This window comes from Panthera leo, chromosome B1 (genome assembly GCF_018350215.1).
Source record: "Panthera leo isolate Ple1 chromosome B1, P.leo_Ple1_pat1.1, whole genome shotgun sequence".
Taxonomy (NCBI): Eukaryota; Metazoa; Chordata; class Mammalia; order Carnivora; family Felidae; genus Panthera; species Panthera leo.
In genome coordinates this window covers 201195707-201217122 of record NC_056682.1, presented here as the reverse complement: position 1 = coordinate 201217122, position 21416 = coordinate 201195707, and the positions used below count along the sequence as shown (strand labels likewise).

The following is a 21416-nucleotide window of genomic DNA, read 5'->3' as shown; positions in this document are numbered from 1 at the left end:
CACAGAGGGAGGCGGGGGCCGTGAAAATCTCGGCCTTTGGCCCCGAAGAGGGCGGCTGTCCTGAGCCTGACCAGATGCTGGGGACCCTCCTGCAGATCCCCGACAGCGACCTCGGTCTGCAGCAGCCCCGCAAAGGGCTCCCAGGGCTCTCCTGGAAGCCTCGCCCCCCGGCCGCCCCGCGTCAGCAGGCAGGTGCCTCTCCGGCCGGTGCGCCTGGCGCCTCAGCGTCTCCTTGACCTTCCGGGGGGGACCTTCGCGCTGCCGAGTGACAGCAGACAGCGGAAGAGCAGAGCACGGACACGGCAGGGGTGCTCGGCGATCCGTGGGGCGCTCCTGGTCGCTAGACCAAAGCGGAGGTCGCGGGAGCCCGCTGGGTCGCCGGCATCTCGTCCCGCAGCCGCCGGGTTTGCGCGGGGACCGTTCACTTTTCGCTCTGCTCCATCTCCGCGTTTATTCAGGTGATCGATGCTCCCACGGCCCTTTCGCCCTCGCCGGTCCCCTGCCGTCGGAGCCCTCGCCGTCGAGCCCCCTCGGCTGACACGACAGCGGGGCTGTTCTTTCTCGGAAGGCACGTGCACCTGCGGCCTCGAACGGTCCCGGATCCCGGACGTCGTCCAAGTTCCTTGACAAATGAAAGCCAGCTGGGCCGAGCCGCGGCCGGACCCTTGGCGACGCCGAGCCCCCGTCTCTCGGGTCCCCCGGCCCTTCTGCCTGCGAGCCACGCGCGAGGGGGGAGCCTCAGCCCCCCCTGCAAGCGTTCTGTCCGTTCCGGTTGGGACGTGCCCGTCCTTGCCCTTCCAGCCCAGAAACGTGTGCGGCATCTGCTCGCTTGGGCTTTTTCAGCTCAGTCTGTGTGGACCAACGGCCCCCCGACCCCAGAGCGCTCGCAGGGGCTCTTTCGGGTCTCTTCCTCTCTCTGTCCCCCTGCCTTTATTTTTCAGATCCCCGCCCCGCCCCCTCAGGGGTCGCCGCTCCCTTCGCTGCAGCTCTGACCCGCATTATCTTGCACACGAACCTGCTCGTGTGCCCTGCTCTACGCCCCCGCCCGCCCAGCCCGCCCCCTTCTGTCCGGCTTCCAAGAAGGGACATTTGCCTGCGTGTTCCATCCAGGCACAAGGCACGCGGTTTCTAAAATTTCCTCCAGCTTCCTTTATAGGCTCATCCGGAAAATGTGCCTTTTCTCTGCATCCACAGGCTGGGGGGCTGTCCACCTGCCCCTCCCCCGTCTGTGCCTGCTTTCTGTCCCAGGTACTTAGCCTTGAGGGAGGGGCGCCCTCCAGACCCAGCGTTTTCCGGTTCATGAGCGGAGGAGCCCCGGCCGCCCCACTGCCTTCCATGACCCCCAGGATTGAGGCAGGGTCCCCTCTGATCCCACATCGTGGTGTTGACGCTGCAAGACGAGCGTTTACTTCTGCCTCACCATCAGCCTTCTGTGGTTGCTCTTTGTCCCCAGTGTAGGGGCAGACAGTGGCCCTGACTCTGGCTGGGGGTGAGGGTAGGGGAGCACGTGACTCAAGACCAACACAGTGAGCTGCAGGGGTTCCCTCCGGGATGGCCATGTGACCTGATCAGCACCTCTAGACTTCATGAGATGAAGGTGCCAAGTCTGGAGCTACTGCAGCCATTTTGTGACCCGAGGACAATGATGCGTATGTCCCTAACACCTGAGCGGCGGAAAGTGGTTGGGAGAAACGGAGCCACGCCGGAAGTTTTCCCGCGTGACTCTGTGACTCAAATCGCCAGGGGAGCCTCCTCGCTGCTAGAAATTTTACCAACTTCCTCAGCGAATCCACTTCCTCCCTCTCCCGGACGACAGTTTCACACCTTCTCCTGTTTCCCTGACCCCTTTTCCTGCCTCGTTTGTCCCTGGAAACCCAGTGCAGTTGGAAGAGAAGCTCTAAACCCAGGTGCTTCCGTGCCTCCCTGTTCCCGCCCGGTGCCCGCTGCTCGCACTTGGGCGCTGGTCCTGAGCTACGACCGCAGACAGGCGGTCCCTTCTCTCCTGACACACCGTCCCTCTCCCCTCCTCCATTGGCTCGCTCCCATCCGCGCCTCTTCGGGAAGCCATCCCCCATCGTCACTTTGCACACAGCTGCTGTCCCCCCTCTCCACTGAGTCCCAAGAAAATTCTAGAAACATTACTATATACACTGGCTTTAGTGCCTCGCCTTTGGTGACTTCCTGGACACGTTCGTCCTCACGCGGCCCAGAAGCCCTCCGCCCGGCCGCCTCCCCCGGCCGTGCTCTGCCCTCACCCACCAACCTCCTCGGCAGGAGCTGTGTGGTCACAGGGGGGCTGGCGGCTCCTAGGGACGCTCACTGGGGACCTGACGTGGTTTCTGGGCGCCTTGCTGCCCTCGACGGTGGGATGGGGCTGCTGCTGGCGGCTGGCTTTGCGAAACTGCACGATAAGTGCCTCAGCGGACTTGGCACGTGGCGGAGACTCAATGGGAGCTGTCGTCATTGCTGCGGTCACCTTGTCCTCGTCACCGCCGTGCTGGCAGGCACCGCCTCCTCAGCCAGGACGCTGTTGGATCGTGACCACAGCTGAGCGTCTGGGCCACAGTCGTGTCGGCCGCACACGGCATGAGTGAATGATCGTGTTTTCCCAGCACCGGGCCAGGGCGCATACTAGAACGAGCGAGGAAGGGCCGTCTGCCGAGCCCGGGAACCGTCTGTGACTAATTATGACGCTACAGGGATGCCAGCGGGTCACGGGCACGCGTCAGGACAGCGCCCGGGCCGGCGCACTCAGCCCCTGGAACTGGCAAGTCTGAGCTCCCTGGGCTGCAAAAGCCACCGAGCCTCGCTGGCGGCAGCTTGTTCCAACAGCGAGGCGCCCGGGGAGCCAACGGGTCGCGGCCCAGGAGAGGCGGGGACCGTGCCCGGCGTTTGAGCCACCCGCAGCCAGCCAGTGGGAACCAATGGCGCCTGGCGATCGTTGCGGCAAACTGAGGCTCGCGGGGCGTCTGCGCGTCTAAGGCCCGTCTGGACCTGCAGGGGCGGCTGTGCGGCTGCCGGGGCCCCTCCCCCACCACACAAGCAGGCAGTGTCGTGGGAACCGAGCTCCGGGTGGGCGGCTGAGCAGGCGAGCTACTGCCCTGGCCACCCCCGTCCCGGCGCCCGCAGCCCGATCCCAGGGCCACGGCCGCGGAGAGGGGTGCCCTGCCTTCAAGCGCCCACGACGCCCGGTGTGCGAGCTCGCGGTGTTTGAGGCACCTGCTCCGGGGCAAAGCCAGGGAGTCGGGCTGCCGGCTCCCCCCTGTCCCCATGCTCTGTCGGCCGGACACGGCTTCAGGCTCGCCTCCTTCTGGAAACGGGTGCGAGCACGTGGCCAATGTGCAGGGGCCTTTACGGAAGCTCGGCGTGGGAGAGAGAAGGGAAGCAAGAGTTTTCCCCGACAAGAGCTCACGGCCGAAGGTCCCAAGCAGCTGTGGACACGCGGCCGGAGCACTGGCCAGGGGCCGGCCTCCCGGCCCCTCAGAGACAAGCCAGGTGGCACTTCCGAGATCAAGAGATGATTGGGGCGTCTGGGGCCTCGGTCGTTTGAGCGTCCGACTTCGGCTCAGGTCACGATCTCGCGGCTCGTGGGTTCGAGCCCCGCGTCGGGCTCTGTGCTGCCCGCTCGGAACCTGGAGGCTGCTTGGGACTCCGTGTCTCCCTCTCTCCTGCCCCTCCCCCACTCACACTCTAGCTCTCAAAAATGAATGTTAACAAAATTAAAAAAAAAGAGAGAGACACAGCGGGCCCAGGACTGTGCTGTGTTGCACTGTCAGCCTCCTGGCCCTCAACCTCCCGGGGCCTCCGCTCCTCATCTGGCAAAGGGGCTGATGCTTCCGGGCCCTTCCGCTAGCCTTGAAAGCTGCATGCCAGGACCTTACGAGCTGCTGGGGAGGATTGTTGCCTCGCAGGTGGCGTGTTCCTGATCCAGTGACCCTGAAGGTTAACGTCCTTGCCACCTGCTCCCAGCGTTAGGAACCACTCCTGGTCCCACTCCCAGGGGCCTGGAGACCACAGTCCGAGCGGCCTGCGTGTGTGTTCATGTCAGTGTTGAATAGTCGCTTCACAATAAGGCAAAAGCCGATTATATTCATTTAATCTCTGTTAAAAGCATCACGAGTGATTTATTGATTTTTAAAAAGGAAAAATAAGAAAGGATTTTTCGCATGTTTGTTATGTGCATATGCCAAGTGTGGGCATGGCCCGGTCGAATGGAGCGTTAGCTGCCCACCGCAGACCACACCGTACCCCCAGGTGCCTGTACGGCAGACTCCTAGAGCCTCAGATGTATAAGCAGACGAGCCACGGACCTACATGTTGATCTGTATGGCCGCGGGATGGAGAAGTGCAAGGTTATCTCAGATGCCACCTTATTCCCAGGCTCTTGGGTCCACAGACTCCAAATACTCTTAATAGAAACAATAACATAAAATACGAGAGAAACACCAATGACTAAGGGGGAAAAAAACCCAAACAGCAGAGAGAATGAAGTTGAGGGGTCAAGGAAGGTCAAAGGGGAGGTCACCTGCAGGCACTGGTGAGCTGGGGGTGGGGGAGGGGCACTGTGTCCAGGGGACTCATGCCGACCGTGACCTTGGCTCTGGATGGTGCCGACAGGTGTCTGACCCTGTGTGTCTGATGCTCATGGGGCAGGCTGGGTGGGGGTGGACGGCAGGACACAGGGCTCCCTAAGGTGTCTTTGAAGCCTGCCAACAGGCTGGGGGGGGGGGTGGCAAAGGTCCAGAGAGTGCCAGCCGGGGATCCCACGCCGACCTCCCCAGCGACGCGTCCCCGGTCTCTGGGCCCCAGCCCTTCCCCAAGGAGGGTCTTAAGAACAACTTGCAGGTGACCTCTGGAGGGGCCCAGGAGCCCCAGCTGGTGAGCGGCGGCCTGGGGAGAGGGACTCCACCACCTGGCGTGTGACACACAGTGACCCCTTCCTCCTCGCGGCCTCAGAGTCCCTATTTGTGACACGCAAACACTGAGGGACTCCTGTGCGCTGGGGCTGTTGCGGGCGCGAGGGTTTGTCCCTGGGTCTCCCCTCCTGCAGGCCTTTGTAAGGGAAGTGAGTTAATGCCCCCCAGGCTTCATTCTGGACTCACCACCAGCCAGTGAGCTCCCAGCCTGAGCTCTGGTGTTCCCCATCGCCTAGGGGGAGACCCTGAGCCCTGCCTGGGAGGGGAAAGTGGGGGGAGGGAGGGGGGGGAGAAGAGGAGGGGAGGAGGGAGGGAGGAGAAAGGGAGAGGGAGGAGGGAGGGAGGGGAGAGGAGGAGGGGGGAGAAAGGGGGGAGGGAGGAGACTACTGACTTCCGGGTTCAAGGCAAAAGGTGAACACCTCCCCCCTGTATATTCACAAGTGTAGACTTAGGCTAGCGTCCCTGATTCTAGGCGTCTGTGAGTGAGTGGACTCACTGCACCGGGGTGCGGAGGGCTAGTCCCTGGGGCACCTCTGCTGCTGTCTTGCCGTGTGACCTTGGGAAAGTCACCCCTCTCTGGGCCTCAATCTCCCCAACTTCAAAATGAGGGGCACGCTCCTGGACGGCCCTTCCGGTTCTGCCATCCGAAGCCTCTCCTGGTCCCCGGCTCCTACCCGGGTTCCTCCAACTGTAAGGAGGCACCGGGCCCTTGGTGCTTCTCCAGGCGGTGCCCCAGGGGAGGAGGAGACCCCCAGCGGGTGGGCGGGGAGCCCGGGGAGGGTGCCACCTGCTGGCCGGCTGCAGAAGTGCAGGCCCGGGCTCCGGGGGCAAAGCCCTCAGAGCATCTGTCCCTCCGGAACCCCCGGCACTAAAAGAAGGGTCCCGACAAGGGGGCTCTGACGAAGCAACCCAGACGGCTACTGCCTGACCACAGAGTAGAAAGTTGAACCCCCCACCCCCCAGAACGCAAACAGCTACCTAAAGAGGTATTTACATTATCTGCAGTTTAGAAAGAGGCGGACGCGGGAGGCACGGAGGGCTGTGTTGGGAGGGCCCGGGGCAGGGGTGGGGTCTGGGTCACAGGCTTTCTGGACTCTGCAGGGCGGCCCCCGCAGAGGGAGGCCATGCAGGTAGGAGCCGCCCTCCTGGGGGGGGTATTGAAGAAGAAAGCGGGGCTCCGGGGCCCCCCCGTGAGGGGACAGGGGCCCACGGTGCAGGGTGACCGGCGGCCCCGGCAGGCGCACCTCCCCGTCCCCAGGGCGGCCGGGCCTCGGGCTGGGGCCACGGGGTGTGGCGCAGCCGGGGCAGCCACGCGGGGTCCGGGGACAGAGAAGTGCCCGGTCGGGCCGGGGCGGCGGGTGGCGCCGTGCGCCTGGTGTCCAGGGGGGGCGGGGGTCAGGCCCCCGTGCGTCTCGTGGGCTGGGCGGGCGTGAGCTGAGGAGAGGGGGCATCTGTCGCTGGACGAGGTGGGCGCTTCCGCAGGCCTCTGAGGGGACGCGGGTCCCAGCACCGGTGCCCTCCGGGGATGAGACGGCGCAGAGGAGAGTGTCCGGGGCGCGGGCCTCGGGGGACATCAGCTCACCAGGTAGCTGTGCATCTCTCGGGAGTTGATGCTCAGGACCACGCCGGAGTGATTCCCTGGGAAACGGACACGGCCGCCCGTGAGCACGCCCCCGCCCCGCCCCCGCCGCAGGGGGCGCCGGGCCCCGGCGTGTGGCCTCAGCAGCGCCACGAGGCCGACGTGCGGTGGGCGTCCCGCGGTTCCTGGAGTGGTGCGGGTGGTGCCTGAGCGCCGTGCGGGGCAGTGGGGGGGTGGGGGTGGGGTCTCTCCGTCTCCTGGGTGCGCGACAGGGTGGGCTCTCCCGGTGCCGTCCCGAGCGGCGGGCCCCGGCGGGCCTCGGGAGGGGAGGCCGAGGCCAAGGCCACGCGCGTCGCGCCCACTGACCTGCGACAGGGCGGCCGGCGAGCGGCAGCAGGGGGATGCGGGAGGGGCTGCGCCCCCTCCTAGCAGCGGGCGCTGCAGGGCGCGGCGTGAGCGGCAGGAGAGAGAAGGGGCGCGGTGACGTCAGAACGCGGGTCTGGGTGGGGGGACGGGGAGGGTTCTGGGGGGGGAGGGGGAGGGCTCTGTGGGGAGGGGGAGAAGGTTCTGGGGGGGAGGAGGGTTCTGTGGAGGGGGAGGGCTCTGTGGGGGCTGTGGTGGGGGGAGGGGGGAGGGCTGGGGAGCGGGGAGGCCGCCGGCGGGAGGGTTCTGCGGGGGGAGGGGGAGGGCTCTTGGGGGAGGGGGGAGGAAGGTTCTGCGGGGAGGAGGGAGGAAGGTTCTGCGGGGGGGGGGGGGAGGAGGGTTCTGTGGAGGGGGAGGGTTCTGTGGGGGGAGGGTTCTGCGGGGGGGAGGGTTCTGTTTGGGGAGGGAAGGGTTCTGCGGGGGAGGGGGAGGGCTTTTGCGGGGGGAGGGTTCTGTGGGGGGATGGCAGGGCTCTGCGGGGTGGGAGGGGGGAGGTGTGGGGGTGGAAGGGAGGGTTTTGTGGGCGGGAGGTGGTAGGGCTCTGAAGGGGGAGGATTCTGCGGGCGGGGGGGAGGGTTCTGTGGGGGACGGGGGAGGGCTCAGCGTGGGGGCTGCATCACGAGACGGAGGCCCCACCCGGGGGGAGAGGAGAGGGGGCAGCCCTGGCATTTCGCGGGAGCCACCTTCCCCCTCGTCCTGTGTCCGGTGCTCGGGGAGAGCGCGGCCGACGGCTCTGCGGCACCTGCCGGGCTGGGGCTCCCCGGGCTCACCAGCCCGACTGGTGGGTGAGACCCTCATCGAGGTCCGGCCCCTCGTGGCCTTGGTTTTGCCATGTGTCATGTGTCACAGCGTCTCAGCGCCGCCCTTCGAGGACCGCCTGGGGGTTACGTGGGGAAATGCACCTGGCGCATACTAAGCGCTCCCTGAAAATAACCTGTTAGTTTTATGCTCTGGATTGTTCTTCAGGACCTTGGCGTTAAACACACGCCACGGGCCGGGAACAGGGCTCGGGTCTTCCCGGGACACCCACGCCCTCCATCCGAGCTTGGGAAGCCCCCGGTCGGCTCCCAGACTCCGCAGCTGCCGCTGTCACACCGGGTTGTGAGGTCCCCTGCATGAAGGGGGGGGGGGGCGGGCTATGTGGGAGGCAGCGTGGAGCCCCTAGCAGGGGAGCCCCCTTGGAGGGGTCCCTGAGGATGCACAGGAGAGCACCCCCAGCCTGGGGGCTGCGGTGGGGGGAGGGGAGGGCACAGGCTGGGGAAGCCACAGAGCCGGGCTGGAATTTGGTTTTCTCAGCTAAGTGACCGCTCGGAATCTCAGCTTTTTTCATCTGCCTCACCGAGGTCGCTCCGCCCGGCCGGCCGGGCTCAGGACCCGGAGCTGTCACCACGTCCCAGGAGGGGGCGGAGGCACCACCCCTGGGGAGCACAGATGGGGGAGATGACTGGCCGTCCCACAGCGGGGACCCTGCCGAGGTTGGGGACGGACAAAGGTGGGGTAGCCTCCCCGGCCACTCTAGGGAGAAACTGAAGGACCCGGGCTCTGGGGTCTGGCCGGCCTGGGTTTGGATTCGAGGTCAGCCACGTGGGTTCTGTGCCGCCTGCGTGAATGACTTCACCCCTCGACCCCCGAACAAGTGACACACTGGTTTTGGCCTGTCCCAGCTCTGAGGGCAGGACAGACACAGCGAGGGAGAGAACGGACCAGCAGTACTGACAATCCGTGGTGACAGTGACACCCTCAGGGCGTCCTCCGTGCCGCTGTGCTCCGGCTGCTGGCCTGGGGGACGTGGGGGCCGGCCACCGAGAGTCGGGGCACAGACAGGAACTGCCCTCCTGGGGGACGTGGGTGAGAAGCATGAGGGCCGACGGCCGTGCGCCGTGTGCGTGTGGGGGAGCGGCCGGGGGTGACGGGACCCCCCGCCAGGCACGGTCAGGAGCCAGTGAGACCACGGGGACCAGAGCACTTTGTCAGCTGCAAAGCGCGGTGCACAGGTGGTTACGTCCGTGTGCGTGAGGCTCACGAAATCCTCAATCCTCGTTTCCGGTGAACAGGACGGCTGGGAGCACTGGGGGCCCCTGGGGAGAGGCCACCAACCCCAGAGAGCAGAGCTTCCCCGCGCAAATAGCCCCCCCCCACCAGGGGGCGCCGGACGGGGCGCTCAGGCGTTGCCAGATGTGGTGGCCGCTGTCCCCAGGCCGCCGATTTAATCTCCGGTCATCCCCTCCTCAAATGGAGGGGACAGAGGGCCACCGCCTGCCTGGCCCTGGGTCCCGAGTGCTTGGTGGCCCGAGGCCGCCAGGCAGGGACCCACAGGAAGGGGGGGGGGAAGGTGGGTTTTCGGGACGGGTGTTACCTAGAGTCTGTGAGTCGAGATCATCATCTATAAATTCCTCACCCTGGATGACGCTCTGGACGCCTTGGCTGTGGCTCACGGGGCTCGTCATTTCTTGCTCCTTCTCATTGTGCATCTGGGCATACACGGTCCTGCCGGGGCGTTTCCTGTGGGGCAGAGGTGGGGCTCGGGGTGCCGCGCCGGCCATCGGCCCCCGGAAGCCCCCAGACGGCTGCGCCCCAGACCACTCCCGCGCGTGGTGCCGACAGTGCTCCTGGATCTCGTCCCCTGCCCCATGTCTGCTCCAAACCACCTCCTCCAGGAAGCCCTCCCTCCCGTGAGGTCTGCCGCCCTGGATTTCCCTCTGCCCCGGGGCGCGGGTGCTCGCAGTCCGTCTCCCCTGGTACCTAGACTGAGATCACATTGCAGGAAGGGGGTATTTTACTGTCCTGTGTTTCCCAGTCATCCGGCATCTCCGGAGACCAGCGTCCTGGGCCCTGACTGGGTTGGTGAGACACGCTTTCCCGTGACACACGGGATGCCGACCTGGCTCTGAGAGGCACCTGCTGAGTCCTGCCGGGGTCCCAGGACTGTGCTGTCTCGATTTCCTGTGCCTCCGGGGCCGGAGGGAGAGGAGACCGTGGGCACAGCCCCCTCTGCCTCAGCTGGGCCCCCCTCCGGGCCAGCCTCCTTCGTGTTCGATACCTCGTTAAGCCTGAGCGAAACCGGGCAAGAGCCCGCCGTCCCCCCGGGAAGAGCAGGCTTTCTCGGACGCCGCTCCCCAAGCCCTGCCCGTTCTTCAGGACAATCGGAGGGCAGGTGACCTTCAGGCCTCTGGGCTGGGCCAGACCACGTGGCCAGTTCTGCCCACCGAGGGCGGATAAAGGCGGCACGCGTCACCTCCAGGCTGAAACACTTGCGGGATGGCTTGGTCCCTCCAGAACTCTCTTCCCTCTGCTGTGCCTCCGGCTTCTCGAAATGGCCCTGCCCCGGAGCCACTACGCGAGGCCAGCCCCTCCCAGCCCCAGGGGACAGCCCGAGTGAGGAGTCGGCCTCTGGCGGCTGTGAGCCCTGAGCCGTGGGGCTGCTTGTTACGGCAGCTGAGCCCGGCCCACGCTGACTGCTACGCCGCCGGGAACGGAGCCAGCTCCCCGGACCCCCACAGGCCGGGCCGGACCCTCGGGCCTCAGGACCCGAGAGGCATTTCTCTGCTGCCTGGCACCAGTCGGTCTCGCCTTCCCTGCAGGGCCTGGCGCTCCGGGAGGGGACACCCGCCCCCTAACCGTGCTCTACTGTTTCCAAGGCAACCCCGGCTCGTGATCAGTTCGGGGACAGTCCTCAGGGTGCCGGGCAGCGGACCGGCACTCCCTTCCTCCCCCCTGTTTGGGGCACCTTCTGGGCCCACTCGGGTCCTCCCCTTCCGTCTCCTCCCATCCCCCTCCTCCGGGTGCAATTATCTGCAGCTGTTTGTGGAGCTGCTCTCTGGCCCTCAGGGCCGTCTGAGGAACACAGTTCAGGAGGCCGGAATTCTGTCCCTTCCATGGCCTTGACCCACCAACCCTGCCCTGGACAAAGTCCAAACGACCCCCCGCATCCGTGCTGACGTCCAAGGGGAAAGAAAGGGGTGGGGATGTGCCCAGCCGCTGGCCTCTGGCACAGCTCCGGCTCAGAGAGGTGCCTCACCTGCCATCCCTGCAGCCTGACACTCATCCCCCCACCCCCCTGCAGCCTCTCATCCCACCACCCCTGCAGCCTGACACTCATCCCCCCACCCCCCTGCAGCCTGACACTCATCCCCCCACCGCCCTGCAGCCTGACACTCATCCCCCCACCCCCCCCTGCAGCCTGACACTCATCCCCCCACCGCCCTGCAGCCTGACACTCATCCCCCCCACCCCTGCAGCCTGACACTCATCCCCACCGCCCCACTGCAGCCTGACACTCCTTCCCCCACCCCCCCTGCAGCCTGACACTCATCCCCCCACCCCCCCTGCAGCCTGACACTCATCCCCCCACCCCCCCTGCAGCCTGACACTCATCCCCCCACCCCCCTGCAGCCTCTCATCCCCCACCCCCCTGCAGCCTGACACTCATCCCCCACCCCCCCTGCAGCCTGACACTCATCCCCCCACCTCCCCTACAGCCTGACACTCATCCCCCCACCCCCCTGCAGCCTGACACTCATCCCCCACCCCCCCCTGCAGCCTGACACTCATCCCCCACCCCCCCTGCAGCCTGACACTCATCCCCCCACCCCCCTGCAGCCTGACACTCATCCCCCACCCCCCTGCAGCCTGACACTCATCCCCCACCCCCCCTGCAGCCTGACACTCATCCCCCCACCCCCCTGCAGCCTGACACTCATCCCCCCACCCCCCCTGCAGCCTGACACTCATCCCCCCACCCCCCCTGCAGCCTGACACTCATCCCCCCACCGCCCTGCAGCCTGACACTCATCCCCCCCACCCCTGCAGCCTGACACTCATCCCCACCGCCCCACTGCAGCCTGACACTCCTTCCCCCACCCCCCCTGCAGCCTGACACTCATCCCCCCACCCCCCCCTGCAGCCTGACACTCATCCCCCACCCCCCCTGCAGCCTGACACTCATCCCCACCGCCCCACTGCAGCCTGACACTCCTTCCCCCACCCCCCCCTGCAGCCTGACACTCATCCCCCCACCCCCCCTGCAGCCTGACACTCATCCCCCACCCCCCCTGCAGCCTGACACTCATCCCCCCACCCCCCCTGCAGCCTGACACTCATCCCCCACCCCCCCTGCAGCCTGACACTCATCCCCACGCCCCACTGCAGCCTGACACTCATCCCCCCACCCCCCTGCAGCCTGACACTCATCCCCCACCCCCTGCAGCCTGACACTCATCCCCCACCCCCCCTGCAGCCTGACACTCATCCCCCACCCCCCTGCAGCCTGACACTCATCCCCCCACCCCCCCTACAGCCTGACACTCATCCCCCACCCCCCCTGCAGCCTGACACTCATCCCCCCACCGCCCTGCAGCCTGACACTCATCCCCCCCACCCCTGCAGCCTGACACTCATCCCCACCGCCCTACTGCAGCCTGACACTCCTTCCCCCACCCCCCCTGCAGCCTGACACTCATCCCCCCACCCCCCCTGCAGCCTGACACTCATCCCTCCACCCCGCCTGCAGCCTGACACTCATCCCCCACCCCCCTGCAGCCTGACACTCATCCCCCACCCCCCCCTGCAGCCTGACACTCATCCCCCACCCCCCCTGCAGCCTGACACTCATCCCCCACCCCCCCTGCAGCCTGGCACTCATCCCCCCACCCCCCCTGCAGCCTGACACTCATCCCCCCCACCCCCCTGCAGCCTGACACTCATCCCCCCCCACCCCCCTGCAGCCTGACACTCATCCCCCACCCCCCTGCAGCCTCTCATCCCCCACCCCCCTGCAGCCTGACACTCATCCCCCACCCCCCTGCAGCCTCTCATCCCCCACCCCCCTGCAGCCTGACACTCATCCCCCACCCCTGCAGCCTGACACTCATCCCCCCACCCCCCTGCAGCCTCTCATCCCCCACCCCCCTGCAGCCTGACACTCATCCCCCACCCCCCCTGCAGCCTGACACTCATCACCCCACCTCCCCTACAGCCTGACACTCATCACCCCACCCCCCCTGCAGCCTGACACTCATCCCCCACCCCCCCTGCAGCCTGACACTCATCCCCCACCCACCCTGCAGCCTGACACTCATCCCCCCACCCCCCTGCAGCCTGACACTCATCCCCCACCCCCCTGCAGCCTGACACTCATCCCCCACCTCCCCTGCAGCCTGACACTCATCCCCCCACCCCCCTGCAGCCTGACACTCATCCCCCCACCGCCCTGCAGCCTGACACTCATCCCCCCACCCCCCCTGCAGCCTGACACTCATCCCCCCACCGCCCTGCAGCCTGACACTCATCCCCCCCACCCCTGCAGCCTGACACTCATCCCCACCGCCCCACTGCAGCCTGACACTCCTTCCCCCACCCCCCCTGCAGCCTGACACTCATCCCCCCACCCCCCCTGCAGCCTGACACTCATCCCCCCACCCCCCCTGCAGCCTGACACTCATCCCCCCACCCCCCTGCAGCCTCTCATCCCCCACCCCCCTGCAGCCTGACACTCATCCCCCACCCCCCCTGCAGCCTGACACTCATCCCCCCACCTCCCCTACAGCCTGACACTCATCCCCCACCACCCCCCCTGCAGCCTGACACTCATCCCCCACCCCCTCTGCAGCCTGACACTCATCCCCCACCCCCCCTGCAGCCTGACACTCATCCCCCCACCCCCCTGCAGCCTGACACTCATCCCCCACCCCCCTGCAGCCTGACACTCATCCCCCCACCCCCCCTGCAGCCTGACACTCATCCCCCACCCCCCTGCAGCCTCTCATCCCCCACCCCCCTGCAGCCTGACACTCATCCCCCACCCCCCCTGCAGCCTGACACTCATCCCCCACCCCCCTGCAGCCTCTCATCCCCCACCCCCCTGCAGCCTGACACTCATCCCCCACCCCTGCAGCCTGACACTCATCCCCCCACACCCCTGCAGCCTGACACTCATCCCCCCACCCCCCTGCAGCCTGACACTCATCCCCCCACCCCTGCAGCCTGACACTCATCCTCCACCCCCCCTGCAGCCTGACACTCATCCCCCCACCCCCCTGCAGCCTGACACTCATCCCCCCACCTCCCCTACAGCCTGACACTCATCCCCCCACCCCCCCTGCAGCCTGACACTCATCCCCCACCCCCCCCTGCAGCCTGACACTCATCCCCCCACCCCCCTGCAGCCTGACACTCATCCCCCACCCCCCTGCAGCCTGACACTCATCCCCCACCCCCCTGCAGCCTCTCATCCCCCACCCCCCTGCAGCCTGACACTCATCCCCCACCCCCCCTGCAGCCTGACACTCATCCCCCACCCCCCTGCAGCCTCTCATCCCCCACCCCCCTGCAGCCTGACACTCATCCCCCACCCCTGCAGCCTGACACTCATCCCCCCACCCCCCTGCAGCCTGACACTCATCCCCCCACCCCCCTGCAGCCTGACACTCATCCCCCACCCCCCCCTGCAGCCTGACACTCATCCCCCACCCCCCCTGCAGCCTGACACTCATCCCCCCACCTCCCCTACAGCCTGACACTCATCCCCCCACCCCCCCTGCAGCCTGACACTCATCCCCCACCCCCCCTGCAGCCTGACACTCATCCCCCACCCCCCCTGCAGCCTGACACTCATCCCCCACCCCCCCTGCAGCCTGACACTCATCCTCCACCCCCCCTGCAGCCTGACACTCATCCCCCCACCCCCGTGCAGCCTGACACTCATCCCCCACCCCCCCCTGCAGCCTGACACTCATCCCCCCACCTCCCCTACAGCCTGACACTCATCCCCCCCACCCCCCCTGCAGCCTGACACTCATCCCCCACCCCCCCTGCAGCCTGACACTCATCCCCCCCACCCCTGCAGCCTGACACTCATCCCCACCGCCCCACTGCAGCCTGACACTCCTTCCCCCACCCCCCCTGCAGCCTGACACTCCTCCCTCCACCCCCCCTGCAGCCTGACACTCATCCCCCCATCCCCCTGCAGCCTGACACTCATCCCCCCACCCCCCCTGCAGCCTGACACTCATCCCCCCCACCCCCCCTGCAGCCTCTCATCCCCCACCCCCCTGCAGCCTGACACTCATCCCCCACCCCCCCTGCAGCCTGACACTCATCCCCCACCCCCCCTGCAGCCTGACACTCATCCCCCACCCCCCCTGCAGCCTGACACTCATCCCCCCACCTCCCCTACAGCCTGACACTCATCCCCCACCCCCCCTGCAGCCTGACACTCATCCCCCACCCCCCCTGCAGCCTGACACTCATCCCCCACCCCCCCTGCAGCCTGACACTCATCCCCCCACCCCCCTGCAGCCTGACACTCATCCCCCACCCCCCTGCAGCCTGACACTCATCCCCCACCCCCCCTGCAGCCTGACACTCATCCCCCCACCCCCCTGCAGCCTGACACTCATCCCCCCACCGCCCTGCAGCCTGACACTCATCCCCCCACCCCCCCTGCAGCCTGACACTCATCCCCCCACCGCCCTGCAGCCTGACACTCATCCCCCCCACCCCTGCAGCCTGACACTCATCCCCACCGCCCCACTGCAGCCTGACACTCCTTCCCCCACCCCCCCTGCAGCCTGACACTCATCCCCCCACCCCCCCTGCAGCCTGACACTCATCCCCACGCCCCACTGCAGCCTGACACTCATCCCCCCACCTCCCCTACAGCCTGACACTCATCCTCCACCCCCCCTGCAGCCTGACACTCATCCCCCCACCCCCCTGCAGCCTGACACTCATCCCCCACCCCCCCCTGCAGCCTGACACTCATCCCCCCACCTCCCCTACAGCCTGACACTCATCCCCCCACCCCCCCTGCAGCCTGACACTCATCCCCCACCCCCCCTGCAGCCTGACACTCATCCCCCCCACCCCTGCAGCCTGACACTCATCCCCACCGCCCCACTGCAGCCTGACACTCCTTCCCCCACCCCCCCTGCAGCCTGACACTCCTCCCTCCACCCCCCCTGCAGCCTGACACTCATCCCCCACCCCCCTGCAGCCTGACACTCATCCCCACGCCCCACTGCAGCCTGACACTCATCCTCCACCCCCCCTGCAGCCTGACACTCATCCTCCACCCCCCCTGCAGCCTGACACTCATCCCCCCACCCCCCTGCAGCCTGACACTCATCCCCCACCCCCCCCTGCAGCCTGACACTCATCCCCCCACCCCCCCTACAGCCTGACACTCATCCCCCCACCCCCCCTGCAGCCTGACACTCATCCCCCCACCCCCCTGCAGCCTGACACTCATCCCCCCCCCCCCTGCAGCCTGACACTCATCCCCCACCCCCCTGCAGCCTGACACTCATCCCCCACCCCCCTGCAGCCTCTCATCCCCCACCCCCCTGCAGCCTGACACTCATCCCCCACCCCCCTGCAGCCTGACACTCATCCCCCACCCCCCTGCAGCCTCTCATCCCCCACCCCCCTGCAGCCTGACACTCATCCCCCACCCCTGCAGCCTGACACTCATCCCCCCACCCCCCTGCAGCCTGACACTCATCCCCCACCCCCCCTGCAGCCTGACACTCATCCCCCCACCTCCCCTACAGCCTGACACTCATCCCCCCACCCCCCCTGCAGCCTGACACTCATCCCCCACCCCCCCTGCAGCCTGACACTCATCCCCCACCCCCCCTGCAGCCTGACACTCATCCCCCCACCCCCCTGCAGCCTGACACTCATCCCCCACCCCCCTGCAGCCTGACACTCATCCCCCACCCCCCCTGCAGCCTGACACTCATCCCCCCACCCCCCTGCAGCCTGACACTCATCCCCCCACCGCCCTGCAGCCTGACACTCATCCCCCCACCCCCCCTGCAGCCTGACACTCATCCCCCCACCGCCCTGCAGCCTGACACTCATCCCCCCCACCCCTGCAGCCTGACACTCATCCCCACCGCCCCACTGCAGCCTGACACTCCTTCCCCCACCCCCCCTGCAGCCTGACACTCATCCCCCCACCCCCCCTGCAGCCTGACACTCATCCCCCCACCCCCCCTGCAGCCTGACACTCATCCCCCCACCCCCCCTGCAGCCTCTCATCCCCCACCCCCCTGCAGCCTGACACTCATCCCCCACCCCCCCTGCAGCCTGACACTCATCCCCCCACCTCCCCTACAGCCTGACACTCATCCCCCCACCCCCCCTGCAGCCTGACACTCATCCCCCACACCCCCTGCAGCCTGACACTCATCCCCCACCCCCCCTGCAGCCTGACACTCATCCCCCCACCCCCCCTGCAGCCTGACACTCATCCCCCACCCCCCTGCAGCCTGACACTCATCCCCCACCCCCCCTGCAGCCTGACACTCATCCCCCCACCCCCCTGCAGCCTGACACTCATCCCCCCACCGCCCTGCAGCCTGACACTCATCCCCCCACCCCCCCTGCAGCCTGACACTCATCCCCCCACCGCCCTGCAGCCTGACACTCATCCCCCCCACCCCTGCAGCCTGACACTCATCCCCACCGCCCCACTGCAGCCTGACACTCCTTCCCCCACCCCCCCTGCAGCCTGACACTCATCCCCCCACCCCCCCTGCAGCCTGACACTCATCCCCCACCCCCCCTGCAGCCTGACACTCATCTCCCCCACCCCTGCAGCCTGACACTCATCCCCACCGCCCCACTGCAGCCTGACACTCCTTCCCCCACCCCCCCTGCAGCCTGACACTCATCCCCCCACCCCCCCTGCAGCCTGACACTCATCCCCCACCCCCCCTGCAGCCTGACACTCATCCCCCACCCCCCCTGCAGCCTGACACTCATCCCCACGCCCCACTGCAGCCTGACACTCATCCCCCCCACCCCCCTGCAGCCTGACACTCATCCCCCACCCCCCTGCAGCCTGACACTCATCCCCCACCCCCCCTGCAGCCTGACACTCATCCCCCCACCCCCCTGCAGCCTGACACTCATCCCCCCACCCCCCCTGCAGCCTGACACTCATCCCCCACCCCCCCTGCAGCCTGACACTCATCCCCCCACCGCCCTGCAGCCTGACACTCATCCCCCCCACCCCTGCAGCCTGACACTCATCCCCACCGCCCCACTGCAGCCTGACACTCCTTCCCCCACCCCCCCTGCAGCCTGACACTCATCCCCCCACCCCCCCTGCAGCCTGACACTCATCCCTCCACCCCCCCTGCAGCCTGACACTCATCCCCCCCACCCCTGCAGCCTGACACTCATCCCCACCTCCCCACTGCAGCCTGACACTCCTTCCCCCACCCCTCCTGCAGCCTGACACTCATCCCCCCACCCCCCCTGCAGCCTGACACTCATCCCCCACCCCCCCTGCAGCCTGACACTCATCCCCCACCCCCCTGCAGCCTGACACTCATCCCCACGCCCCACTGCAGCCTGACACTCATCCCCCCACCTCCCCTACAGCCTGACACTCATCCTCCACCCCCCCTGCAGCCTGACACTCATCCCCCCACCCCCGTGCAGCCTGACACTCATCCCCCACCCCCCCCTGCAGCCTGACACTCATCCCCCCACCTCCCCTACAGCCTGACACTCATCCCCCCACCCCCCCTGCAGCCTGACACTCATCCCCCACCCCCCCTGCAGCCTGACACTCATCCCCCCCACCCCTGCAGCCTGACACTCATCCCCACCGCCCCACTGCAGCCTGACACTCCTTCCCCCACCCCCCCTGCAGCCTGACACTCCTCCCTCCACCCCCCCTGCAGCCTGACACTCATCCCCCCATCCCCCTGCAGCCTGACACTCATCCCCCCACCCCCCCTGCAGCCTGACACTCATCCCCACGGCCCCCCACTCCCCCCAGGCTCCAGCCTCCCTTCGTGGGGTGGGGCATCTCAGCTAACTGCCTGGGGACCAGAGAAGGGCACACAGGAACACACCTGCAAGGGCTGCCCCTCCCCCTCCTCCCCCTTCTCCCCTCTTTCTCCCCCTCTTCCCCTCCCCTCCTCTCCTCTCCTTCTCTTCTTTTCCTCCTCCCCTTTCCCCACCCCCTTCCTTCTCAGTCCTCATTCATAAACGAGGAAGCCGAGGCAGGCCCCGAGGGGAAGCCCAGGAGAATGGCCCCTGCCTCAGTGCTGGGCCGCCCTGCAGTCTGGACAGGGCCTTGCACTCAGGGTGAAGTTTGCTCCAGGATGGAGACCCAGACGTGGCTGGAAGTCTCTGCTTCTTCCTTTAATCTCTGCAAATACACAGGACACCGGGCCCCCACCCCACACGTGCGCAGCAGAGGGGGGCTGGCAGGACACCCGCTCTTCACACCCTTGGGAGAACCAGCGTGCCTATTCCACAGATCTGGAAGTCGAGGCTCTGAGCGAGTTCTACCTGGCACGGCCACACCTCTGTGGCCCGTCTTTGGGGGAACTGAAGTGTTGCAGACTTGAAACAGCATGGGACAGTGAGAACGGAGTGTGCGGGGAGAGCAGGGATGCCCTTTATCTGGGGGGGGGGGGACTGGGAGGCAGCCCTGTGTGCCTCCAGGTAAACATCAGGCCCCCTCCTGGCTGAGCCTCGGGGATCAGCCTGGTACCCGTGTGGACTGTGGGCCTGGGGCCAGCACCACGGACATCGGACATCTGGCACCGGGAGGGGAAGACGGCAGAGCTTTGAGGCTGAGAACACTCTTGTAACGGAAACCACGGGACCCCCGCCTCAATCAGGATACAGTCAGCAGCTCTCCACCTGGCCCAAGATCACACCATGGAGGCAAGGGGTGTGTGACCTGCCTCTTAAGGTGCCAAGTGCATCTGTCACGCACCTGAAGACTGCTCAGGGGGGCCCAGGAGGGGCCTTGGCCAGCAAGGGGCCCCTCTGCCCCGGCCCCGGGGGAGGGCCTGGAGTTACATTCCCTGGGGCTTTGCCGGCACCTGCTTTAGCCTGACCGTGTTTGGGGCGGGGAGGGGCCCTGCCTTTGGCCCCAGAAATCCTGGTCTCAGAGGCCACTTCCTAGCCGTGACACATCCCACTTTCAGAGTGGCTGTGGGTATCAGGCCATGTCACCCAGGCTGAGGGGAGGGAGCAGACAGGGAGGAGGTGGGGTTCCTGACCCCGGCACCGGCAGAGGGTTGTGTCCTTCGTCCAAGAGAGGCTTTCTGGGGCAAGGATCTCGAGTTTGATTTGAACTTGAGGTGCCAGCGGGGGGACACCCAGATGGACCTGTCCACCAGAAACCAGGGCCTCTACAAGCCTAGACACCAAGAAAGGCCACAGCCTGGCTCCTGTTCTAGCCTCTCTGCTCAGCAAGTTCCTACTTATCCTTCAGGATCCCCACTCAGAAATCCCCTCCTTAGGCAAGTCCTCCCAGATTCTCCAGACCAGCTCAGGTCCCTGTTACACACTCTCAGAGCGCCTCAGGCCGCCCACTCGGTTGGGACTGACAAACAGTTGGGACTGTTCGGTTGGAACAATAAAGCTGGGGACCCACACAGAGGAGTGGGGTGCACATATGGTCACCACTTAAAAGACCGACCAAAGGAGCTGGGAGGGGTCTGGAGACGGGGGAGTGGGGCCCAGGGCCTGGGGGAAAGATGGGGTTGGAGGAGGGACCCTTGGCCTCACAGGAGCACGAAGGGAAGGGTCAGCATGTCTTGGACTGTCCCGAAGGGCGACCCTGAGCCATCAAGACAGGAGAAGCAGTGAGGTCACTACTCGAAGTCGCCTTTTGAAGAATGAGTCTGGTGACACGTCTGGTTCATTTTGCTCATTCTCAGGTCCAGGATCCGGGGAAGTTCAGCTTCACCAGCCCCTCCAGGGCGGCCTGGAGCCCCAGCACGGTGGGTTATTAAACCCATTTTACAGACGAGGAGCAGGCCCAGAGGGGACGAGAGTCCCCGCAGCCCCCACTGAGGACTGCATACTATGCTTGCAACCCCTCCTGGCCTCAGCAGAGCCCCCCGCCAGCTCCCGCCCTCTCCTCGCTGGGGCGCTGGGGGCAGGGATGGTGAGTGCGGGAGGAAGTCTGGGCCAGCCCGGCTCAGATCCCCCTCCTCTGTTCACCAGCTGTGTGGCCCTGGGCACACTACATGACCTCTCTGAGCCTGGATCTCCTCATCTGTGAAATGGGCAGGGCCTCCCTCCACGTGAGATAAGGCTGGGATGTCGGCAGACAGGAGGTGGGGGTGGACGATGGTCGTGGGGCTGTGAGCCGCTGGCCGCCTCCCCGCCTCCCGGGACCGCGGCCGTTCGGAACCTGGAGCCCGTCTGGCCTCCCGCCCTCCCCGCCGCAGCCCATCGAGGATCCTGCCGGAAAGCCGCTGCCCGATGCCCGACCTCACGCCCGACCTGCCAGAGAGGCCGGCGGGGTGGCCTTGCCTTTTGAACTTGTAGAGGATGAACACGCCCACCGCGAAGAGTCCGATGACCACGAGGACCGCCACGGCCCAGTAGCCGCCACCGCCTCCCAGCCTCTGAGAATCTGCAAGGAGAGCAGTGGTGCTCAGTGGGGCCCCACCGTCCCCCGCCCCGGCCTCCTCGGCTGGAAGACGTGGTCCGGCAGGTGCTCCCGGTGTGGC

General features: G+C 66.9%; 2 protein-coding genes across 2 annotated transcripts in view; one reads left to right on the top strand and one right to left on the bottom strand.

The window, feature by feature from the left end:
- The window catches only part of AFAP1 (actin filament associated protein 1), a 157606-nt gene extending 153546 nt beyond the window's left edge, over positions 1–4060 (top strand). Inside the window, exon 19 of the mRNA XM_042936994.1 lies at positions 3912–4060. Within this exon, the coding sequence (XP_042792928.1) occupies positions 3912–3926 (15 nt within the window). The 3' untranslated portion in view covers positions 3927–4060. The remainder of the gene's footprint in view (positions 1–3911) is intronic.
- Positions 4061–5265: 1205 nt separating this feature from the next.
- The window catches only part of SORCS2 (sortilin related VPS10 domain containing receptor 2), a 468792-nt gene continuing 452641 nt past the window's right edge, over positions 5266–21416 (bottom strand). Inside the window, 3 exon segments of the mRNA XM_042936992.1 lie at positions 5266–6554; positions 9317–9420; positions 21217–21319. Coding sequence (XP_042792926.1) covers positions 6490–6554; positions 9317–9420; positions 21217–21319 — 272 coding nt within the window. The 3' untranslated portion in view covers positions 5266–6489.